The sequence below is a fragment of the Cololabis saira genome, chromosome 19 (assembly GCF_033807715.1).
Source record: "Cololabis saira isolate AMF1-May2022 chromosome 19, fColSai1.1, whole genome shotgun sequence".
NCBI lineage: Eukaryota > Metazoa > Chordata > Actinopteri > Beloniformes > Belonidae > Cololabis > Cololabis saira.
Window position 1 is genome coordinate 37,521,166 of NC_084605.1, and position 26,978 is coordinate 37,548,143.

Consider the following 26,978-nt stretch of genomic DNA (forward strand, 5'->3'; position numbering starts at 1 on the left):
CACCTCCTCCATCTCTCCTCCCCCACCTCCTCCATCTCTCCTGCCCCACCTCCTCCATCTCTCCTCCTCCATCTCTCCTCCTCCATCTCTCCTGCCCCCACCTCCTCCATCTCTCCTGCCCCCACCTCCTCCATCTCTCCTCCCCCACCTCCTCCATCTCTCCTGCCCCACCTCCTCCATCTCTCCTCCTCCACCTCCTCCATCTCTCCTCCCCCACCTCCTCCATCTCTCCTGCCCCCACCTCCTCCATCTCTCCTGCCCCCACCTCCTCCATCTCTCCTGCCCCACCTCCTCCATCTCTCCTGCCCCACCTCCTCCATCTCTCCTGCCCCCACCTCCTCCATCTCTCCTCCCCCACCTCCTCCATCTCTCCTGCCCCCACCTCCTCCATCTCTCCTGCCCCCACCTCCTCCATCTCTCCTGCCCCCACTTCCTCCATCTCTCCTGCCCCACCTCCTCCATCTCTCCTGCCCCACCTCCTCCATCTCTCCTGCCCCCACCTCCTCCATCTCTCCTCCTCCATCTCTCCTGCCCCCACCTCCTCCATCTCTCCTCCTCCATCTCTCCTGCCCCCACCTCCTCCATCTCTCCTGCCCCCACCTCCTCCATCTCTTCTGGTTTGGGGAAATGGATGACGCGGTGAAGGATGGCCATCATCTCCTCCACTACATTGTGGACTATCCTGCCAACTGTGGCTCTGGGTATTGCAAATACGTCTGCTGACACTCTGTATGATGTGCCACCTTCCAGCCAGTACAGAGACACAGCCACCTCCATGTCATGGCTCCATCCGTGTGGCTGTTGCCGAGGCAACATCTGGAGCAGCACGTTGGTGTCTCTGGAGCCTGAAGGCTGGTCTCAGCTCGGCCTCAGAGAAGAACGTGCAGAGGATCGGCACATGGTTGTTAATTTGCACGTACCTCCGAGGATTATGATCCTGTTTAAAAAAAAAAGAGAAATGTATATATTTAATATCTATTCCACTTATTTATTAATTGATTCATTATCAATTAACATCCCAATATTTATTTATTTATTGGTCTCTAACTGTTTACTGTGTTCATGATTATTTCACCTAGATGTATTTAATATTATGTAATGTGGATGTCTCATTAAACGTTATGTATCATTTATTCCTATTGCTTCTATTATAAAAATGTCTGTTCCAACTGCTATGGTTATTTATGTTTCATTTTAAAAATATGTACAGATGTATAAAGACAAATATTTCAGTCCAGAAAACATTTGCAGATAAAACCAATCTGATTTTATGTAGCTGTGTCTTTGTTAATCCCATGCTCTTGTATTTACCTGTAACTATAGTCATTTATCCTATTCATTCAGGGTCTCCTCCACGATTTCACCACAAGGTGGTGCTGGGGCATCAACACTATCACATATTAATGTCACATGTCAAGTTGGATTGAGGGTTGAAATGAATGAATGAAAGGGGATCAGGGAGTATCCTGTTAATCACGCCTTAATTCATACCTTTCATACCTTAATATTTGTAAACCGTATCATAATCATTTCGTTAACTTTAATAATCATGGAAAACCGAGTGCTGCTTTAGGGAAACTTTGTGAGAAAACTTACAAGGCCAAAGAAAAACGCTAGGAAAGCGCGACGTCTCTCCGCCCTCCTCCTCCTCCTCCTCCTCCTCCTCCTGGCTCTTCCTCCTCCTCCTCCTCTTCCTCCTCAGCTCAGCAGCCTCCTCTTCCTGCCAGTAAAGCTGCCGACGGCGACGATAGCTGCAACGGTTGGCCGCTCCATATTTACCAACAATTCAGTTCTCTATGGTCTCTAAATATCCTCTCTCAATATGCTGTCTGAATCAACGGGATCCACAAACAATAGCCTTTCCCGGGCATTTGTTTCCCGCCGTTGGTTCGTGACGTAGAGAAAAGTCTCGTGAGACTTAAAAGCACTTAAACAAAACAAACCAAATACAATAAATAACATGTACTATGAAATGATATTGTTGCTGCTTTATTGAAAATAGGCATTACATTGTTAGTATACACTTGTGGCAGCCTACATCAGCTGAGCTTAGAGTATTGTATATTGACTGATATATATAATATATATAAAAAAAAAAAAAAATATATATATATATATATATATATGTATATTATATATTATATATATTATATTATATATATATATATAATATATAATATAATATATATATATATATAATATATATAATATATAATATATATATATATATATATATATATATATATATATATATATATATATATATATATATATATATATATATATATATATATATATATATATATATATCAGTCAATATACAATACTCTAAGCTCAGCTGATGTAGGCTGCCACAATATATGTGTGTGTGTGTGTGTGTATATGTATATTAATGTGTACATATCGCAAAACCAACCATTTTACAAGAACGTACTCCCCAAGAACACAACTCTATACTTTGCGTTCTTTGTATTGAGAAAGGCCCATGGTTTAGACTTTAGAGGCTGAATTTCTAATTTATTTAGCAAAAAAAATCAAAAGCTTGTATTTAAGACATTCAAGGCCTGTTTAAAATAGGTATTAGATGCCATAATAGGTCCCTTTTAAGAATACTTTTTGAGTATATACTGTTTAGTATGGCATTTCAGACGCGCCGCTAGTGTCCATCAATCCATAAAGGTCCGTTACATAGACCAGTGGTTCCCAACCTTTTTTCCTTGTCCCCCCTACTTGTGTCTAAGACCAGCCGGGCCCCCCGACCTGTACGTACTAGCACCAAAATAGTCTTTAATTGAAAAAATTAACATTAATTATGTTTTTTTGATACATTTCTCTTTGGTTTACTCTGTATACATATGACTTTGTTTTTCTCCAATGTCACCAATGTATAAAATACGCACAAAAGGACATAAAAATATTTCTGAAAAATGTCTCTTTTAATATGAGACCAACATGTTTCCTTTAACAACCTGTCGGAGTAGATTAAATGTTGAGTAATGATATAATAATAAGGAATTAAATCATTTCCTGTGTTTGTCACCAGTAACAATGTCTTATGAATGATTCATTTGCAAATATAATTTTTACAACTGCATAATTTCAAAGCAGACAGAGTTTCGCGCCCCCCCAGAGATCTCTGGCGCCCCCCCAGGGGGCGCCTCCCAACATGGAGGACTCCATGTTGGGAGGCACTGACATAGAAGATGAAAGTCTTTGCAGCATTCCAGGGTTTACTCTCAGCTGTTAGCCTTTTGTTTTTTTGTTTTTTTGTTTTGACAGTGTTTATCTGTTAAAGGAGCTTGAGGCTCCTTTTAAGAAATGAGACTCTCTAGCGCCACCCTTCACCACGATGGCCGTTGGGGGTACTGCAGCCAACAGTGAAGCCGGCACGGGAGAACGGGGAGAACGTGCATGCAGCGTCATGTGACGTCACATCCACAGCCCAGCGCGGGAAATTTCGGCCCGGAATTGCAGCACATTTTGCAGCACACAGCCTGTTCAAGGCAACGGAGAGATACACTAGAGGAAACATTCTTTTGGGTTTGGAACGCTTCATCTGACATTATTACTAGAAAACTTAAAACGTATACACATTTTTTTCATAAATCCTGCCTCAATCCGGCCTCAAGCTCCTTTAAAAGTGAATTCTCTCAGCTCAGAATCATTTCTGAGGAAACATGTCTCCAGCAGCGATGGAGGACAGCTCCGTCTTCTCCTCTATCCATTTGTTGTAATTTGTAACTCTGGTGTAAACACCAGGGCGCAATTCCCTGGCGCAGCCGTCTCCCCAGCTGATGACGCCGAACAGGAAGAGCCTTCCGCTCACCTCGCACACCAGCGGACCTCCCGAGTCCCCCTGTGGAAGAAAACATGAAACTAGCATCTGATACGCAGGAGCAAATCTGAAGTCAAGTCCAGGCGTGTGCAAATACCTCACAGGCATCTTGGCTCCAGTCTGGACGGCCAGCACAGAACATGTTTTCAGTGATCATATTTCCATAATGATCCTTTTGTCGACACACTTCATCAGCGATGAGGTTCACCTGAGCCTCTCTCAGGTATTGAGACTTATACCACAGACCTGGTGAGAAGAGGAATGGTTCAAATACTGTACAGATGTAAAAATACTCAGAGGTGCAACAATCTGGGTCAAAGAATTGTTTAACAATTTCAGAAAAATGTTGTTCAATGTAAAAATAGTGAAGACTTTGAAGATCCCATCATCTACACTGTACAGGACTGTCTCAGAAAATTAGAATATTGTGATAAAGTCCTTTATTTTCTGTAATGCAAAAATATCATCCATTCTGGATTCATTACAAATCAACTGAAATATTGCAAGCCTTTTATTATTTTAATATTGCTGATTATGGTTTACAGCTTAAGAAAACTCAAAATATCCTATCTCAAAAAATTAGAATATTCTGGGAATCTTAATCTTAAACTGTAAGCCATAATCAGCAATATTAAAATAATAAAAGGCTTGTAATATTTCAGTTGATTTGTAATGAATCCAGAATGTATGACATTTTAGTTTTTTTAATTGCATTACAGAAAATAAAGAACTTTATCACAATATTCTAATTTTCTCAGACAGTCCTGTATAATATCATCAAAAATTCTGAGTTTCAGGAGAAATCTCTAAGCACAGTGGCAAAGGGACAATGCAGAAGGTCTGGACTATTGTGATCATTGGATCATCAGGTGGCACTGCATTAAAAATAGGTGAGATTCTCTACAGGAAATCACTGCATGGTCTGTGAACAAACCTTGCTGTGCTATCAAGATGCAGCTTATGACTCTATGTAGCAAAGAAGAAGCCAAATGTGAACACCATCCAAAAACACAGTGTCAAAGATCATTTATGAGGCTAAATGTATGAGGCTAAATGGAAACATTTGAAATTCTTTTTGGAAAACCATGGACACTGTGACTACGTTTCCATGCATCAATAACCCTTTTAAAACCTGAATATTGGCAATAACCTGAATTTGCACGGCCATGTAAACACCAATAACCCCTTTGAATAACCAGAATTTGCTCATAATCAGGTTTTTAAAAACCTGAATATGACCCCTGGGTTACTCCTTTTAAAACCTGAATATTGGGTCATGTAAACGCCTAACGGAATATCCCCATCAAACGGAACAGGAAGTTGTTTTCTGCTCATGCTCTGTTCACAAGGAATCCTGGTCTTTTGAGTCCAGGAAGTTCTTATAAACACGGAGAAACCAAGACCAGGAGGAGACTAATCACTTCATAAATGTAATGAAGGATATGAACATTTCTGCATTTGTAGACGGTAGAAAGTACCGGGATAGAAGATTTACAAGAAGGTGAGAGGAAAGTTGCACGAAGCAGCATTTGTTTTGAATTTGGATACAGGAAGAAGAAGCAGAAATGATGGGAATTGCGTCATGATGTTCTCCGTGCATCGCTGGTTTGATCCAGATATCCCAAATGATTAATTACCATGTAAACGGAATATTCCCAATGTTTCAGTAACCGGAATATTAGCAATAACCCCAATTTTGACTGACTGCATGTAAACGTAGTCTGTGTCCTGCAGACAACAGCAGAGAGGAGCCATCCTTCTTTTTATCAGCGTTTAGTTCAAAAGTCTGCATCTGATGTTCTAAGGCTGCATTAGTGCCTATGCAGACGAGCTTATACACATCTGGAAAGGCTCCATCAACGCTGAAAAGCACGTAGAGGTTTTACAGCAACATCTGGGAGAGCAATGACCGGACTGACTGGTAGGAGCACTGGCTGATTACATGGGTGGAAAAAAATCAGGATAAAAAATATATTTTTTAAAAACAACAACACAAAAACCAATGCTAAACCACATGCTACATCCATCACAACAGCAAGGCTTTGCAGAAGAAGAGCACTGGTGCTGAACTGACCTGCCTGCAGTCCAACATTTTCACCAATAGAAATCATTTAAAGGGGACCTATTATGGAATCTAATCCCTATTGTAAACAGGACTTGAATGTCTTAAAAACAAGCTTTTGATTGTTTTTGCTGAATAAATTAGAAATTCAGCCTCTGAGCCACGTCTTTATCTTCCCATTCTCTAACCTCATTATCTATGCAGGATTCTGAGTGGGCGGGGCTATGATAATGAGGCTCTGTGCTGATTGGCTGCCTGAATGACGCGATACACCGCTACGAAAATGGCGGAAGCTCCGGCCGGCGGAGTTAAACCTGAATTACGGTTCATATTTAAATCATTTAAATCAGCCTTTACACCGTGTCATAACTGCATGCGATGCGAGTGAGAGTCAGCGACAAAATCAATTCCATTGCTTTATTTTCTATTGGACTGTCCTAACTGGACGCAGCGACGCAGCGCTGCACGGCGCGCCGTTTTGAGCTGAACATTTGTCGGATGCCCTGCTTCTATTCACTTCCTGCCGCTCGCGTTGAAAGCCGGTTGAAAGCGCTGTAGGAAACAGTCACGGATGAGGAACGGCTGATCCAGTTAGTTGAAATGAGAAGTTATCTCTATGATTCCTCCTCATTTCACTACAAAAACCTCAATAAAGTGGCAGCTGCTGGAGGGAGATGGACAGAGAGACGATGTCACGCAGTGCTACGATAGTCGGACGCTCATGCAGTTACACGGTTTTATAGTTGTGGGCGTGGTTTGCATTTTGGTTACGTAACGAAAATGCGCAAATCTGAACGGATTGTACAAGTCACATCACACTGGACGGATCATCCGGGCGGCTGTACAGACACTGCAGAATTTGGTTTCTTTCCTCCTTCTCTGAGTTGGCAGGCTGAGGGGAGACCACTTTATATATGTTAAAGCAAGAAAAAACCTGTTTTTCATAATAGGTCCCCTTTAATGAATCATGAAACGGGGATTCAACACCAAGCACCTAGAGTCCTGCGTCAGACAAGAATGGGAAATGTCTCTCCTAAAACCCAGATGTTTCCAGACAGCTGTTAGAAGAGTGGACGCAGTCCAATGATCCAAGATCCTGTTCAGACTCTGAGTTGTGTTCAATGTCAATCAAATTCAAAACAAGCCAAAATGTTCCATAAAATGTCAAAATATATCTTAATTTCAACATCTGATGTTACACTGTTTTTGTTCTATTGGGAATAAGATATAATTTCATGACATTTGTATATCATTGGATTCTGTTTTTATTTACATTTTACAGTCTTCCAACTTTTTTTTTTAAACTGGGGCTATACTTTAGGGGGACAATTTCATTTAAGTCTCCTAAATGCTCACAGTTTTTGCCCATCTGTCACATTTCTACATTTAAGATAAGATAAGATAAGATATCCTTTATTTTCTCCCTCAGTGGGGAAACTTATTTTTGTTGTCAGCAGTACACTTAGCACACACATGCAGGGGAGGGGTAAAAAGACTAAAAAGTCAGAAAAAAAAATATATAAAAAATACAAAAAATATATATAAAATATGTATAATCACAGAAATATGAACAGTATATACAGTTGGTTGAAAGAAAGAAACGGTGCAAAAAAGCAGGTGGAGTGTTGTGAGGTAGACTGGCAGATTGGCAGATATTGCACATCTTATATTATTGCACAACTTATGGTATTGCATATTACACGGCTCACGTCTACTTCACACTAACAGCGCTAGTCAGAGGACTCTCTTCTTCACCCTGTTTCTCTTTCCCATAGCCGGCGATCTCGCAGGTGAATCCCGGGTGGAGGTTGTGCTGCGGCGGCGGCAGGCACACCGTCTTCACCGAGCTGCTCTCCTCCGCACATCTCCCTTCTCTGGCCCTCAGTTTCAACAGCGCTGCAAGAAAATATTACATAAATTACAAATTTTTCTGGATCACAGTAATACGGAAGAGTATTAGGGCCATGCAAGAGAAAAAACATTTGAGAGAGGAAGATTTTTTTTATTGTGCACTTTGAGAAAAAAGTCGAAATGTCGAGATTAATGTTGAAATACAATTTCGAGAAAAAGTCGAAATTTCGTGAATAAAGTCGAATACTTGCCTTCTTTCTCAACATTTCGACTTTTTTCTCGACATTTCGACTTTTTTCTAGAAATTATACTTCAACAATATTCTCGACATTTCAACTTTTTTCTCGACATTTCGACTTTATTCTCGAAATTGATTAATCTCGACTTTTCGACTTTTTTCTCGACATTTCGACTTTTTTCTCGAAATTCTACTTCAAAATTAATCTCAACTTTCTGACTTTTTTTTCGACTTTTCGACTTTTTTCTCACCAACTACAATAGCCGATGAGCGCCTGAATGCAAATGAAGCGCATATCCCCCTATTGTCATGAAAAAAAATAAGCCAATTGGAACCAATCGTGGTGATGACTGGCACATTGTATAGCCAATGAAATTCTGAAAACAACAATGTGCCGCTTCAGGGGGTGGGAATAAAACCCACAACCAGGAAGTCCATGCGTAAAGTGAAATCACTTCCAGCAAATGAAACGTGCGTCCGTGTTTTGACTCTTTTATATGCAAAGTTTTCAGTAACTTTTTTTCAGCAATATTTATAGTGAATCTGGATATGGGATAGGATTCCTCTAAGTGCCAGATTTCATTAGAGGCCAAAAGTATGATATGTATATGTACGTTGAAAGGTTCAAGAGTCATGCCCATGGTTATCCAAGTGTCTTTTTGGCATCTCCAAATGGCCATTTTTGGACACAATCTTACAAAAACATGTGTAAAATACTCGTTTTTTTGTGATATTGTTATCAAATTTGAACTTGCACTAGATAAGTAATAATAATAAGTCACACTCATCTGCAGACATCTGATTACAAACAAATTTCCGACGGACAAAAAACCTTCTATTTCATTGTGTTCAAACTTAGATTAATCAATTTTACCACTTACAGTGATTCTTACAGTTGGAGGAGGAACATCAGAGTGTTACCTTTCAAACGAGACCAAAACCATCCATCTACTTCAAACGGTTCAAGAACAGCTTTCAATTTACTTTGGCTATGCCTTCGATAGGCGTTTTATGCAAAATGATGCAAATTTTACAGGAGTGGTTTGACTTTTGGGCACATCTAACCCACGTAATAATTGCTAGTGCAGCAATTGAGCCACAAGTGTCAGAAATAATCCTGAATAGGCATAAGCAGACTGAGATCAGAGTTATAATAGTTTTGAATTGTTTAATAGTTTTGAATTTTTATTTCATTTTTCAGTTTGTTTGATTATTTCAGTTTAGTTTTAATTAGTTTAACACGCACATCTGTAGTTTAAGTTAAGTTTTAGTTTGAAAAAAAAAAAGGTTAGTTTTATTCTTATTTTTAGTTTTGAGGTCTAAAAGATCTAGGATGAAGGAATCCTTTCATCAGTGCCGTGCAGTACAAAAATCTTTTATTCTTTATTTTGAATAATTAGAAAATAGAAAAAAAGAATTAATTAGAAAAATGCATCTGAAAACATTAAAAATAAATCAAGGCACGAGACAAAAATGAAAGAGAAGTTGCATTGTAAATTTCAGTTTTTTATTTAGTTTTAGTTTCATAAAAAAACTTTTGTTTTTAGTTTTATTTCAGTTAAGGGGATTATTTTTGGACTGTTAGTTTCAGTTTTAGTCTTCATTATACTAACTCTGACAGATCTATAAAAGTTTTTTATTTTATACTTTTGAGAAAATCTTGTGCTTAAAATGTCACGAGGTAACGTTGTACTTTGTGTTGTCTTGTGTGCTGTAGATGTACTTTGTATTCGCACCAATGTCATTCTTGAAGTTTCCTTCGCTGTTGTCAAAGCTCTCATGGATGAAGATTCTCTCCACCCTGAACGTTTGCTCCACAGATGGGTTGCTGTCATTCAGAGCGTTTTTTCCCAGGGTGACTGAGAAGCGCCGCGGTTTGCTCTGAGACCTGGAACATAAATTCACAACAAAAAGTTCAATCATTAGGTCCTTACTCTATATTTCAGTGTCACCACATGGCTACAGTCCCCTACTCTCATTGAGTAACTGTATTCACCAAATCAATGAGTGGATCTGCCAGAATTTTCTCCAGCTAAATTCTGTCTAAACAAGACATGGAAAAACTTATTCATGCATTCATTTTCAGTAGGTTGGATTATTGCAATGGCATCTTTACAGGCCTTACCAAGAAATCTATCAGGCAGCTGCAGCTGATCCAGAACGCTGCCGCCAGAGTCCTTACAAACACCAGGAAACTGGACCACATTACACCAGGAAACTGGACCACATTACACCAGGAAACTGGACCATATTACACCAGGAAACTGGACCACATTACACCAGGAAACTGGACCACATTACACCAGGAAACTGGACCATATTACACCAGGAAACTGGAGCATATTACACCAGGAAACTGGACCATATTACACCAGGAAACTGGACCATATTACACCAGGAAACTGGACCATATTACACCAGGAAACTGGACCATGTTACACCAGGAAACTGGACCATATTACACCAGGAAACTGGACCATATTACACCAGGAAACTGGAGCATATTACACCAGGAAACTGGACCACATTACACCAGGAAACTGGACCATATTACACCAGGAAACTGGACCATATTACACCAGGAAACTGGACCATATTACACCAGGAAACTAGACCATATTACACCAGGAAACTGGACCACATTACACCAGGAAACTGGACCATATTACACCAGGAAACTGGACCATATTACACCAGGAAACTGGACCACATTACACCAGGAAACTGGACCACATTACACCAGGAAACTGGACCACATTACACCAGGAAACTGGACCACATTACACCAGGAAACTGGACCATATTACACCAGGAAACTGGACCATATTACACCAGGAAACTGGACCACATTACACCAGGAAACTGGACCATATTACAACAGGAAACTGGACCACGTTACACCAGGAAACTGGACCATATTACACCAGGAAACTGGACCACATTACACCAGGTAACTGGACCATATTACACCAGGAAACTGGACCATATTACACCAGGAAACTGGACCATATTACACCAGGAAACTGGACCACATTACACCAGGAAACTGGACCACATTACACCAGGAAACTGGACCATAATACACCAGGAAACTGGACCACATTACACCAGGAAACTGGACCATATTACACCAGGAAACTGGACCACATTACACCAGGAAACTGGACCGTATTACACCAGGAAACTGGACCACATTACACCAGGAAACTGGACCATATTACACCAGGAAACTGGACCATATTACACCAGGAAACTGGACCATATTACACCAGGAAACTGGACCATATTACACCAGGAAACTGGACCACATTACACCAGGAAACTGGACCGTATTACACCAGGAAACTGGACCACATTACACCAGGAAACTGGACCATATTACACCAGGAAACTGGACCATATTACACCAGGAAACTGGACCACATTACACCAGGAAACTGGATCATATTACACCAGGAAACTGGACCATATTACACCAGGAAACTGGACCATATTACAACAGGAAACTGGACCACATTACACCAGGAAACTGGACCATATTACACCAGGAAACTGGACCATATTACACCAGGAAACTGGACCACATTACACCAGGAAACTGGATCATATTACACCAGGAAACTGGACCATATTACACCAGGAAACTGGACCACATTACACCAGGAAACTGGACCATATTACAACAGGAAACTGGACCACGTTACACCAGGAAACTGGACCATATTACACCAGGAAACTGGACCACATTACACCAGGTAACTGGACCATATTACACCAGGAAACTGGACCATATTACACCAGGAAACTGGACCATATTACACCAGGAAACTGGACCACATTACACCAGGAAACTGGACCACATTACACCAGGAAACTGGACCATAATACACCAGGAAACTGGACCACATTACACCAGGAAACTGGACCATATTACACCAGGAAACTGGACCACATTACACCAGGAAACTGGACCATATTACACCAGGAAACTGGACCACATTACACCAGGAAACTGGACCATATTACACCAGGAAACTGGACCACATTACACCAGGAAACTGGACCGTATTACACCAGGAAACTGGACCACATTACACCAGGAAACTGGACCATATTACACCAGGAAACTGGACCATATTACACCAGGAAACTGGACCATATTACACCAGGAAACTGGACCATATTACACCAGGAAACTGGACCACATTACACCAGGAAACTGGACCGTATTACACCAGGAAACTGGACCACATTACACCAGGAAACTGGACCATATTACACCAGGAAACTGGACCACATTACACCAGGAAACTGGACCACATTACACCAGGAAACTGGACCATATTACACCAGGAAACTGGACCATATTACACCAGGAAACTGGACCACATTACACCAGGAAACTGGACCATATTACACCAGGAAACTGGACCATATTACACCAGGAAACTGGACCACATTACACCAGGAAACTGGATCATATTACACCAGGAAACTGGACCATATTACACCAGGAAACTGGACCACATTACACCAGGAAACTGGACCATATTACAACAGGAAACTGGACCACATTACACCAGGAAACTGGACCATATTACACCAGGAAACTGGACCATATTACACCAGGAAACTGGACCACATTACACCAGGAAACTGGATCATATTACACCAGGAAACTGGACCATATTACACCAGGAAACTGGACCACATTACACCAGGAAACTGGACCATATTACAACAGGAAACTGGACCACGTTACACCAGGAAACTGGACCATATTACACCAGGAAACTGGACCACATTACACCAGGAAAGTGGACCACATTACACCAGGAAACTGGACCATATTACACCAGGAAACTGGACCACATTACACCAGGAAACTGGACCATATTACACCAGGAAACTGGACCATATTACACCAGGAAACTGGACCATATTACACCAGGAAACTGGACCACATTACACCAGGAAACTGGACCATATTACACCAGGAAACTGGACCACATTACACCAGGAAACTGGACCATATTACACCAGGAAACTGGACCATATTACACCAGGAAACTGGACCATATTACACCAGGAAACTGGACCATATTACACCAGGAAACTGGACCATAATACACCAGGAAACTGGACCACATTACACCAGGAAACTGGACCACATTACACCAGGAAACTGGACCACATTACACCAGGAAACTGGACCACATTACACCAGGAAACTGGACCACATTACACCAGGAAACTGGACCATAATACACCAGGAAACTGGACCACATTACACCAGGAAACTGGACCATATTACACCAGGAAACTGGACCACATTCCACCAGGAAACTGGACCGTATTACACCAGGAAACTGGACCACATTACACCAGGAAACTGGACCATAATACACCAGGAAACTGGACCACATTACACCAGGAAACTGGACCGTATTACACCAGGAAACTGGACCACATTACACCAGGAAACTGGACCATATTACACCAGGAAACTGGAGCATATTACACCAGGACACTGGACCAAATTACACCAGGAAACTGGACCACATTACACCAGGAAACTGGACCAAATTACACCAGGAAACTGGACCACATTACACAAGGAAACTGGACCACATTACACCAGGAAACTGGACCATATTACACCAGGAAACTGGAGCATATTACACCAGGAAACTGGACCATATTACACCAGGAAACTGGACCAAATTACACCAGGAAACTGGACCACATTACACAAGGAAACTGGACCACATTACACCAGGAAACTGGACCATATTACACCAGGAAACTGGACCACATTACACCAGGAAACTGGACCACATTACACAAGGAAACTGGACCACATTACACCAGGAAACTGGACCATATTACACCAGGAAACTGGACCACATTACACCAGGAAACTGGACCAAATTACACCAGGAAACTGGACCACATTACACCAGGAAACTGGACCACATTACACAAGGAAACTGGACCACATTACACCAGGAAACTGGACCATATTACACCAGGAAACTGGACCACATTACACCAGGAAACTGGACCATATTACACCAGGAAACTGGACCATATTACACCAGGAAACTGGGCCATGTTACACCAGGAAACTGGACCATATTACACCAGGAAACTGGACCCCGTTACACCAGGAAACTGGACCATATTACACCAGGAAACTGGACCACATTACACCAGGAAACTGGACCATATTACACCAGGAAACTGGACCACGTTACACCAGGAAACTGGACCATATTACACCAGGAAACTGGACCATATTACACCAGGAAACTGGACCATATTACACCAGGAAACTGGACCACATTACACCAGGAAACTGGACCATATTACACCAGGAAACTGGACCACGTTACACTAGGAAACTGGACCACATTACACCAGGAAACTGGACCACATTACACCAGGAAACTGGACCATATTACACCAGGAAACTGGACCATATTACACCAGGAAACTGGACCACATTACACCAGGAAACTGGACCATATTACACCAGGAAACTGGACCATATTACACCAGGAAACTGGACCACGTTACACCAGGAAACTGGACCATATTACACCAGGAAACTGGACCACATTACACCAGGAAACTGGACCACATTACACCAGGAAACTGGACCACATTACACCAGGAAACTGGACCATATTACACCAGGAAACTGGACCACATTACACCAGGAAACTGGACCATATTACACCAGGAAACTGGACCATATTACACCAGGAAACTGGACCATATTACACCAGGAAACTGGACCATATTACACCAGGAAACTGGACCATATTACACCAGGAAACTGGACCATATTACACCAGGAAACTGGACCACATTACACCAGGAAACTGGACCATATTACACCAGGAAACTGGACCACATTACACCAGGAAACTGGACCACATTACACCAGGAAACTGGACCATATTACACCAGGAAACTGGACCACATTACACCAGGAAACTGGACCATATTACACCAGGAAACTGGACCATATTACACCAGGAAACTGGACCACGTTACACCAGGAAACTGGACCATATTACACCAGGAAACTGGACCACATTACACCAGGAAACTGGACCATATTACACCAGGAAACTGGACCATATTACACCAGGAAACTGGACCACGTTACACCAGGAAACTGGACCACATTACACCAGGAAACTGGACCACATTACACCAGGAAACTGGACCACATTACACCAGGAAACTGGACCACGTTACACCAGGAAACTGGACCACATTACACCAGGAAACTGGACCATATTACACCAGGAAACTGGACCACATTACACCAGGAAACTGGACCACATTACACCAGGAAACTGGACCATATTACACCAGGAAACTGGACCACATTACACCAGGAAACTGGACCATATTACACCAGGAAACTGGACCATATTACACCAGGAAACTGGACCATATTACACCAGGAAACTGGACCATATTACACCAGGAAACTGGACCATATTACACCAGGAAACTGGACCATATTACACCAGGAAACTGGACCACATTACACCAGGAAACTGGACCATATTACACCAGGAAACTGGACCACATTACACCAGGAAACTGGACCACATTACACCAGGAAACTGGACCATATTACACCAGGAAACTGGACCACATTACACCAGGAAACTGGACCATATTACACCAGGAAACTGGACCATATTACACCAGGAAACTGGACCACGTTACACCAGGAAACTGGACCATATTACACCAGGAAACTGGACCACATTACACCAGGAAACTGGACCATATTACACCAGGAAACTGGACCATATTACACCAGGAAACTGGACCACGTTACACCAGGAAACTGGACCACATTACACCAGGAAACTGGACCACATTACACCAGGAAACTGGACCACATTACACCAGGAAACTGGACCACGTTACACCAGGAAACTGGACCACATTACACCAGGAAACTGGACCATATTACACCAGGAAACTGGACCATATTACACCAGGAAACTGGACCACGTTACACCAGGAAACTGGACCATATTACACCAGGAAACTGGACCACATTACACCAGGAAACTGGACCATATTACACCAGGAAACTGGACCATATTACACCAGGAAACGGGACCATATTACACCAGGAAACTGGACCATATTACACCAGGAAACTGGACCACATTACACCAGGAAACTGGACCATATTACACCAGGAAACTGGACCATATTACACCAGGAAACTGGAATATATTACACCAGGAAACTGGACCACATTACACCAGGAAACTGGACCATATTACACCAGGAAACTGGACCACATTACACCAGGAAACTGGACCATATTACACCAGGAAACTGGACCACATTACACCAGGAAACTGGACCATATTACACCAGGAAACTGGACCACATTACACCAGGAAACTGGACCATATTACACCAGGAAACTGGACCATATTACACCAGGAAACTGGACCATATTACACCAGGAAACTGGACCATATTACACCAGGAAACTGGACCACATTACACCAGGAAACTGGACCACATTACACCAGGAAACTGGACCACATTACACCAGGAAACTGGACCATATTACACCAGGAAACTGGACCATGTTACACCAGGAAACTGGACCATATTACACCAGGAAACTGGACCACATTACACCAGGAAACTGGACCATATTACACCAGGAAACTGGACCATATTACACCAGGAAACTGGACCACGTTACACCAGGAAACTGGACCACATTACACCAGGAAACTGGACCACATTACACCAGGAAACTGGACCACATTACACCAGGAAACTGGACCACGTTACACCAGGAAACTGGACCATATTACACCAGGAAACTGGACCACGTTACACCAGGAAACTGGACCATATTACACCAGGAAACTGGACCACATTACACCAGGAAACTGGACCATATTACACCAGGAAACTGGACCATATTACACCAGGAAACTGGACCACATTACACCAGGAAACTGGACCATATTACACCAGGAAACTGGACCACATTACACCAGGAAACTGGACCATATTACACCAGGAAACTGGAATATATTACACCAGGAAACTGGACCACATTACACCAGGAAACTGGACCATATTACACCAGGAAACTGGACCACATTACACCAGGAAACTGGACCATATTACACCAGGAAACTGGACCACATTACACCAGGAAACTGGACCATATTACACCAGGAAACTGGACCATATTACACCAGGAAACTGGACCATATTACACCAGGAAACTGGACCACATTACACCAGGAAACTGGACCATATTACACCAGGAAACTGGACCATATTACACCAGGAAACTGGACCACGTTACACCAGGAAACTGGACCACATTACACCAGGAAACTGGACCATATTACACCAGGAAACTGGACCACATTACACCAGGAAACTGGACCATATTACACCAGGAAACTGGACCATATTACACCAGGAAACTGGACCACATTACACCAGGAAACTGGACCACATTACACCAGGAAACTGGACCATATTACACCAGGAAACTGGACCATGTTACACCAGGAAACTGGACCACATTACACCAGGAAACTGGACCACATTACACCAGGAAACTGGACCATATTACACCAGGAAACTGGACCATATTACACCAGGAAACTGGACCACGTTACGTCAGGAAACTGGACCACGTTACACCGGTCATGAAATCACTACACTGGCTTCCAGAGTTTAAAATATTCCTGCTGGTCTACAAAGACCTGAATGGTCTTGGACCAAAATACATGGTTGATCTGTTAGTTCCTATGAAGCTCCCAGACCCCTGAGCTTCATCTGGATCTGTTAGTTCCTATGAAGCTCTCAGACCCCTGAGGTTCATCTGGATCTGTTAGTTCCTATGAAGCTCTCAGACCCCTGAGGTTCATCTGGATCTGTTAGTTCCTATGAAGCTCCCAGACCCCTGAGGTTCATGTGGATCTGTTAGTTCCTATGAAGCTCCCAGACCCCTGAGGTTCATCTGGATCTGGTTTGTTGTGGTTCCAGAACCAGAACCAAGCAAGGTTCATCAGCGTTCAGTTATTCTGCTCCTCACCGGTGGAACAAACTTCCTGTAGACCTGAGATCTGCTGCAACTGTAGATCCTTTAAATTAGGACTAAAAACATTACTGTCTTGCCGCTTTTAATGTCGATGTAAAGCACCATGAATCACCTTGTGTTGAATTGTGCTATATAAATAAACTTGCCTTGCCTTGCCTTGCATACTGGTGTTCTGTAACATTTCTGTAAAAGTGGGCCACTAATTTCACTACATTGGCCTTTACATACTGGCCCAAGGAAGAGAGGAGAATCCAGCAACCGTGTGTCCTTACAGTACATACACAAAACCGGCATTCCAGCTGCATGTACAAAATCAGTACAGTATAATTAAATGTAATCACAGGCCTACAGCTTTCCCAAACACATTCCACACATCTACACACAAACACCACACATTAAAATTAAACAAGTGAAAAGGGAATGCTCCTCCCCTTCTCCCTGTCCTTTTCTTTTTGTAAATAGCTGGTTGTCCTTTAAAGGCTTCCTTTTATTCCAACACAACAAGCAACTCATTCACACACACACACACACACACTACAAAACATCACACAACCAAACTGCACCCATCACTGTCTTGTGTTTTCTTTCCTGCTTTTTCACATTCCACCTTCGGTGATCTCTTTCGCAAGAATTTTTTATTCTTTTTCTTTTTTTCTCGGGATCAATAAAATATGGCAGACTGTCAAAAGAATCAGAATTTAAGCGTTTCCAGTAAGCGGCTCTTACATAGGCCGCATACATATGGCATTTCTTTGTGGAACATTTGCCAGTCACAGTTCCTGTATGTAAGAGGTAGGGGTGTAACAATATATCGTGCCACGAAATTTCCCGATACAAAAACGTCACGATACGTGTCGTGGAGGTGACAAACTGTATCGCGATATTGGGTTATTAACATTAATATATCGTGTTTACTAGTAACATCCTATTGGTGCAGCGGGATCACGTGACGATCTCGACCCGCGGACCAAAATCTTCCTCCGCTCAGAAGAAACTAGTACCGTTTTGGTCCCGATCACGGGACTCTTGCAGGGTTTTGAGCTCTGAACTTTTACTCATAAGGTGAGCATGAATTAATGTTTTTTATGATGTAAAGATTGTGTCGTTCCCAAAGGTGGGAGGATGAAACGATACCAGGTTCCCCTTACGGCCTCAGGCTGGAGCAGGTGAAGCTCTGAGCTCCGGTACAAGATCAATAACAGTCATGTTGTATTTGGAGTTTGGGACTTTTCATAGTTTATTTATTTACTTTTATTTATTTATTTAATTTTAGGTGTTACATTTCTGGAAAAGAAAAAAGTCATATCATACATGAGAGAAACTATTCAGTTTGTGGCTAAATATTTGTACTTGTATGAAACTGAAGATGCATAATGCAAACCTGACATTTACTTTTAGTTCAGTTTGTGGAAAATGGTTGGCCTGGCTTTCTCTTTAAAACTTAAACAGTTATAAAGCATTACAAACTGTAACAATAGGGCAAACGCACAGCATTGTTTTGTATTTTGTGTCTTTCAAATAAAAGACATTTTTTTCCAGTCATATGTTCCTCATTCAAGGTTGTTAAAAAAATACTGCTATAATATCGTATCGTTATCGTGACCTCAATATCGTGTATCGTACCGTATCATGAGATCAGTGTATTGTTACACCCCTAGTAAGAGGCACTTATAAAGGCATATGTAAGCTCTATCTCAGTGATCTGATGTCCTACCCGGAAGGGAAGCAGTGGGCGGCGGTGAGGACCCAGCAGGGGGAGATCAGACTGCCCCCGCACTGGAAAACCTTCTCCCTGGATCTGCCACGCTGGAATATGGCAGCAACCCACGGGTGGGATTCCACGGTGGCCACCGTTCCCCCCACAATCCTCATCTGCTCTCTTCTGGTCCGCTGGCCACATGTCAGCTCTGCAAACAGGAAGTGAATACAAATTGTGGCAATGGCAATGACAAAAGATGAATGTGGGAAATAAAACATTCAATATGGAGTTACCTGTTTGGGGTTGGGTAGGTGCAGGTGAAGGCGCAGCTGGAACTGCAAGATGAAAGTTGATTTATTTACCCTGATGAAACATGCACCTTGGACTTATATCTCTTGGAGCATTTAAACCTTAAAGTGAGTAGATATCATTGACATCCACCTTTGAAAAAGCATCCCAAAATTCAGTAAAGAACAGCTCAACTGACAAACAAAACTGAGCAACCTCAGTTCTCTGTAAAGTTTGAGAGTAAAGATAAATACTTGTCTGAGCTCCTGGTGAGTTCTGATTGAACTTGTTCTTTCTCAGCAGAAATTCCACATATATCTGACGCAACAGAAACAAAGCCGCACCCTTTTAACACGTTTTAATCCCAAATAGAATGAGGATTTAAAAAAAACTACTTACAGGACACAAAGCCGCAGTGAGGAATATCACAGTATTCCCACACCAGCTGCTGGTCTTTCCAAACATAACACCATGGTTGCAGTTTGTAGTCAAGGTTTCTGAAGGAAAACAGTACGACATCCGTAAACTATATTGCATTCCAACGAATTGGGATTCAAATAAAATAGTTTCAAAACTATTGTACTATAAATGAAAGAGGTTTGCTGTAAATGCCCTGAAAACCTATTTGGGTCCATCAGTTTCTTATTAAAGGCATTTAGTTGTAAAATCAACACACAGAATAAGTCAAATGTTTGCACAACAGTCCAAATGAAAGTAAAATCAATTTCTCACTAACTAATGCCCAAAAAATGATCATTCAATCAAAGCCTAGCAACAGTGCCACTGCTGGATGAGGCTGTTAAAAACCGCAGTTAAAAACATTACAGTACTGTCTCAGAAAATTAGAATATTGTGATTTTCTGTAATGCAATTACAAAAACAAAAATGTCATACATTCTGGATTCATTACAAATCAACTGAAATATTGCAAGCCTTTTATTATTTTAATATTGCTGATCATGGCTTACAGCTTAAGAAAACTCAAATATCCTATCTCAAAAAATTTGTATATTCTGGGAATCTTAATCTTAAACTGCAAGCCATAATCAGCAATATTAAAATAATAAAAGGCTTGCAATATTTCAGTTGATTTGTAATGAATCCAAAATGTATGACATTTTTGTTTTTTTAATTGCATTACAGGAAATAAAGAACTTTATCACAATATTCTAATTTTCTGAGACGGTCCTGTATAACCATATGACCTTTAGCATCTTGTTTGTGGCTCATAGTGCTTAAAGTCTTTATACTGCCATTTCTAGGGGGATGATAACTTATTTTGATGCTCTTGAATAGAAACATAGCAAGCAAATAGTCAAAATATTAATTGAAATAACTTTAATGAGTTTATGCCTCCAAGTACTTGACTATTCAATTCAATTCAATTTTCAATTCAGTTTTATTTATATGGCGTCTATTACAACAGAAGTTGTCTCTAGGATAGACCATGACCCCTGAGCAATTATTACGTAAACAGTGGCAGGTAAAAAGTCCCCTTTAGGAGGGAGGAAACGTTGAGGACTGCAGGCCAGGATGTCATGATGACTATGAGCAGACTAAAGTGTGTCAGTGCTGGACCAGCACAGACCTTTTCATTCACATCTTTTCATTGTTTTGCACCGTTCCTTTTATTTAGATTTAACACAACCTCCTTGTATTGACTAGATAGACTAGACAGTTATTCAACTATATTGTTATACCATTGCTGTCTATTGCTATCTATTATATTGTAGTATTATAGTAAAGTAATGATAATGTAATACTATGCATTATAATATATTTTATTAGTACATACATACATAGTAGCACAACTAAATATTGGCCATTTGTTTTGCTTTCTTTTGTTTGCCTTGATTTGCTTTGATTTTGACTATATTTATATATACATATAATTGCATATAATATCACAGTATTGAATAGTTATTGAAACTCGTCTTTTTATATGTAAGAATGTTATATGTAAGAATGTATGTCAGATTCAGGGGTAGGACTGGATAAGTGGTTACTTCATTCCTACTCCGTTTGGAACATGTTGGTGGATCCGTGAACTATTATTATATGAAATGCTGTACATATATATATATATATATATATATATATATATATATATATATATATATATATATATATATATATATATATATATATATATTTGTATTCTGTTTTTTCACTTTTTTGTACGCTTTTTTATCATGCATGTTCGAAATCAAATCTTCAAATCAAATCAGATTGAGTGCAGCTTACCTGCAGTAGTTGTGCCGTCCTGAGTAGAGGTCTGCAGACAGGAAACGCGTCCGGGTGTCTGGATCCCAGCTCTCACATGTTCTTTGACTGATGGATTTAGACACCGTGCCTCTGTAGTACAGTCCAACGCCCTCGTAGCATCTCTCCCTGTTCACTAAACACACCGCACAAACCCAGACAGCCAGTCAGAATAGGAAAAACAGAAATGAAGTTTGGTTTGGGATGAGCTTCTCACCCGTTTCACAGTGTGTCCCGCTGAATCCTCCGGGACAAAGACAGAACATGTGATTACCAGTGAACAGTGAAGGGATGGAGGTTCCTCCGTTGAGACAGAGCTCATCTGCAAGAGGAAATAACACCATGTCATGCTGGGTTTGCCCTCTGGAACTTCAATGATACAATGGTTCAAACATAAAACAATTTAAGAAGAAATATAAAGACATAGTTTATTTGAGGTATGAAAGTGAAGACTGTGTTTAACGATCAGCAGCTGTGTGTGTTCTGCTATTCTGTCATGTTGTCTTTTTATGTTTGTATAGATATACGTATTATATTTATATCATAGTCATATTATATTTATATCATAGTTATATTATATTTATGATAGAGCTTACATTTGGTATTAAACAGGTTATTTTTGTAAAAAATTATATATATTTATTTATACAAATTAGTGTATAGTATAAAACGTAAATACAGGCATATAATTTATGTTTAGTTGTGGAAAGGAGGTGGGATTAAATAAGTTTATACTTCCTCCCACTCCTTTTCGAACATGTAACTGAAATATGTGTTTTGATTGATGGGGTTTTTTTTTCTTTATGTGGTGGAATGCCCACCTGGATTTGTTTCTCTTATCTTTTTTTCTTGTTTTTTTTTTTATACATGCTCGAAATAAATAAAAATGAATGAACGAACGAACGAACGAACGAACGAACGAACGAACGAACGAACGAACGAACGAACGAACGAACGAACGAACGAACGAACGAACGAACGAACGAACGAACGAACGAACGAACGAACGAACGAACGAACGCACGCACGCACGCACGCACGCACGCACGCACGCACGCACGCACGAACGAACGAACGAACGAACAAACAAACAAACAAACAAACAAACAAATGATTGCAGATTTGTTTACCTGAAACTCCAAAGAAGGAATACAAAGTAGAAAATCCTTGTCTTTTTTTGCGCTTACACAGGACCTGAAAATATTTTTAAAAAAAAACAAAAAAATAAAAACCTGTGAAGAAAAGCAAATGGCAAATTTCAGCACAGATAGAATAAAAACCTTCATACTACCTTAGTTACTGACAGGGCTGACAGTATGCACATAAAAATAATACAGCTTCTCATCCTGGTCATGTTTAACACTGCAGAGTGAAATCCTGCCAGACGGCATGAGCGTACTTGCAGAGGAGTGTAGGAGAAACTTTCAGCTCTGTTGTGTTGTCTACTGTGCTGGTAGAGGGTTGGCCCTGAGGAGGAGGACCCGTGTGAAGAAACAGCTTCTTCAAGAGTCAGTGAATGAGTCATGATCGTTAATCCTCAATTCTTCAGAAAGCATTGTAATAAAATATGGCAGAAATAGCCCTGCAGCTGCTTACATGCTGAAGTTTCATGCTGAACGGATTTTGTGGAAAATCACATTTGGATAAGTATCTCTCCTCCATGGGAACATCATGTGATGAGTTTACTGGGTGTCTAATGAAACTACAAACACTGATGATTATTTTAGAGTTGTTCAAGCGTCCTGAACTGATATTTCATAATCAGATTGCGGTGAATTGTGGCATTCTCATTTTGTACAGGACTGTCTCAGAAAATGAGAATATTGTGATAAAGTCCTTTATTTTCTGTAATACAAAAATGTCATACATTCTGGATTCATTACAAATCAACTGAAATATTGCAAGCCTTTTATTATTTTAATATTGCTGATCATGGCTTACAGTTTAAGGAAACTCAAATATCCTATCTAAAAAAAATTGAATATTCTGGGAATCTTAATCTTAAACTGTAAGCCATGATCAGCAATATTAAAATAATAAAAGGCTTGCAATATTTCAGTTGATTTGTAATGAATCCAGAATGTATGACATTTTAGTTTTTTTAATTGCATTACAGAAAATAAAGAACCTTTACACAATAATCTAATTTTCTGAGACAGTCCTGTATGTTCCTATGACATCACTGCAGAAAAAAAGAAACAAAAAGACAACAAATAAATGCTTTTTCAGTATACAGTATATTGATAGTATTTTTTTCCAGATGCAATTTAGTCAGATGGGCTCCATATAAAATGTGGACAAATTTGTCCAGAAAAAAAAACAAAAAAACAATTATCCCTAAAATAACTTTAACAATAGTTAACAATAGTTTATTGAAAATGGACAAATGAAAATCAGACTTTGCATTTGAACAGCGGTTTCAACAGGCTTATTGAGAGAAGCAAACTAACGAAACTGACATGGAGAAATTGTTTGGTACCCCTAGAAAAGATTTTAAATCTGACCGCAATGAAATGTTGGACTAAAGTGTGTCATGTCGTTTACATCACAGTTGTCGGCCCCACCCAATTTGGTTTTTTATTACTCGGCAGCCAATATCCGTATATTCCAGTACTGGTGTGGAGCTATTGGAGCCTCCACTCTGCCATCCTCCCTAGCTGCAGTCATTTATTCCCTGATGTTAACCTTCTCATTAGAAGTCCCCATATTTAGGGCCAATCCCAATACACCCCCTACTTTCTACCACTAGCCGTCACTCACTACCACTAGCCCTAAAAATGAGTAGGGCCCTTGTAATGTTCCCTAGGGATTGGGCACCACTTGCTACATCACTGTGTGGTTTACGTTCGGGTACTTAAGCGACTGCGTGGTCACGTTTGCACATACGTCACACCATATCAGGAAGCCCAGAGATAAAAGCTGTTTTAATTTCAGCTGTAGCGCTGTTAATATGCCACTTTATTAAGTTTGAATATTTTTTCAGGCGTAAAAGTAACCGTTAAGATCCCCAACCTGGGCTCAGTTTATCCAAATAACGCCTGTTAAGAAATTTGATCCGATGTTTTCGGGATGAGAACTCGGGAGCTGATTTATGGTTCCGCGTTAAATCGACGCAGAGCCTACGGCGTAGGTTACACCTTAGGCTCTGCGTTTGTGTAACGCGGAACCATAAATCAGCCTTTATTCTGGCGAGATTTGAAAAAGACTTCGCAACAACGGGCAAGCGAGTGATTATGTACATTCATTGAGTAGTGATTATGTACATTCACTGAGTGAATATTATGAAAGTAAAATATATATTTCTCGCTAGAAATGTAATCAAAACTCATTTTTATGCAGAAACGAACTCAAAATATTGATTTTATTCACTAAAAAATAAGAAATGTCCGCCATGTTTTTTCGTTTGATTCAGTCTGCAAATGATGACGTAAAGCATTCTGGGAAATTTTCTCTAGCCCTAGGTCAGCGAGTCAGCATCTGAAAACCCTCTCTGTGAAGGGCTAGATTCATACACACTAACCCTCGTTTTCCCCACTAGCCCTAGATGCAAAGAGGAATTGGGACACCACTACCCTCACGGGAACGCGCAAAATTTAGGGGTAGTGCTGAAAAGTAGGACTAGGGGGGGATTGGAACTGGGCCTTGGAAATCCCGTATTAGTATTTCGTGGCCACAAATTAGTATTTTGTGGGAATTAATTATAAATATTTTTCCCCCATGTCATCTCTGGGCCTCCGTACACAGACAAGTGGAAAAACTTTTGTTGAATTAGTGCCAAAAATCTAATAAAAAGAGTGTTTGAAAAAAAGATCACACTTCAATCTTGCAGTCAGCCTGTTGAAAGGGTGAGAAGTCGTCACTCTAGAGTCGTTGAGAGTTACAACTACACATTCATCTCAGGGTCCCTTTAGTTTCTTCCATGCCACTTTCTTTAGTTCATTTTTTTGTGTTTTGTTTCTTATAATGGAACCACAATTCAAAAGCAATGTCTCATTTTCAGAAGTCATTTTCCATTAATCACAATTTATTATTCATTTTGTCAGTTTCAAGTTATGTAAGCAACCATTGTGAGTTTTTCTTTCTTTAATGGACAGCTAGCAACACATCTGTCTGTGTGTGTCAATCATATTCATCAGATATATTCCAGTGTTTTCATATAATTAAGAATAAACCAGAACTGATCACGGTGCTCCACCGGAGCGTTGTGTTGGATCGGTTCTTTCCACTCTGTAGTTTCCACTAGGTACTGTCACACCATGGTGGGGTTGTCTTTTCCTGGGCTTTTTTTGTCTTGTCATTTCCTGTTTTATTTTGAAAGAAGTAACTCTCCTCTCGTTTCAGGTCACTTGCCCTTCCCCATGCGTCACCGGTCTTTCCTGATTCCTGATTGTGTTCACCTGCTCATCATCACCCTCATGTGTTCATATACTGTTCCACAGGAAATGTGTTTTGATCCAATCAAGAAACAAAGATGTATGTTATTCCTCTACCGAATAATGTAGAGAGAGATTAAATTGTTACTGGGGAGGTTTGAGAAAAATGGCTAAAACCACTGCCAAATTGTAAGAAATAGGGATTACATATCAGTGTGTATTCTTGGTGTGCCTTAAA

The 26,978-nt window shown here is 40.7% G+C and overlaps 1 protein-coding gene across 1 annotated transcript; it reads right to left on the bottom strand.

Moving 5' to 3' along the window:
• Positions 1-3,612: 3,612 nt before the first annotated feature.
• On the bottom strand, positions 3,613-23,776 carry LOC133419466 (urokinase-type plasminogen activator-like). The gene is made up of 11 exons (XM_061708659.1): positions 23,659-23,776; positions 23,498-23,561; positions 22,585-22,689; positions 22,350-22,503; positions 20,505-20,602; positions 20,111-20,152; positions 19,833-20,025; positions 9,723-9,874; positions 7,653-7,793; positions 3,933-4,081; positions 3,613-3,856 (listed from the first exon to the last, which is right to left on the bottom strand). Exons 1-11 carry the CDS (start codon positions 23,719-23,721, stop codon positions 3,662-3,664), a joined length of 1,356 nt encoding a protein of 451 aa, XP_061564643.1. The 5' UTR covers positions 23,722-23,776; the 3' UTR covers positions 3,613-3,661.
• Between the last annotated feature and the right edge of the window lie 3,202 nt (positions 23,777-26,978).

What these genes read in the sequence shown, in the direction of transcription:
- LOC133419466 (XM_061708659.1), bottom strand. Translation starts at nt 23,721, where the DNA reads ATGACCAGGATGAGAAGCTGTATTATTTTTATGTGCATACTGTCAGCC. An exon ending in CAGCCCTGTCAGTAACTAAG is followed by an intron (nt 23,562 to 23,658) that starts GTAGTATGAAGG and finishes AAATATTTTCAG; the next exon opens with GTCCTGTGTAAGCGCAAAAA. An exon ending in CTATGGGAAAGAGAAACAGG is followed by an intron (nt 4,082 to 7,652) that starts GTGAAGAAGAGA and finishes TCTTCTCACCAG; the next exon opens with GTCTGTGGTATAAGTCTCAA.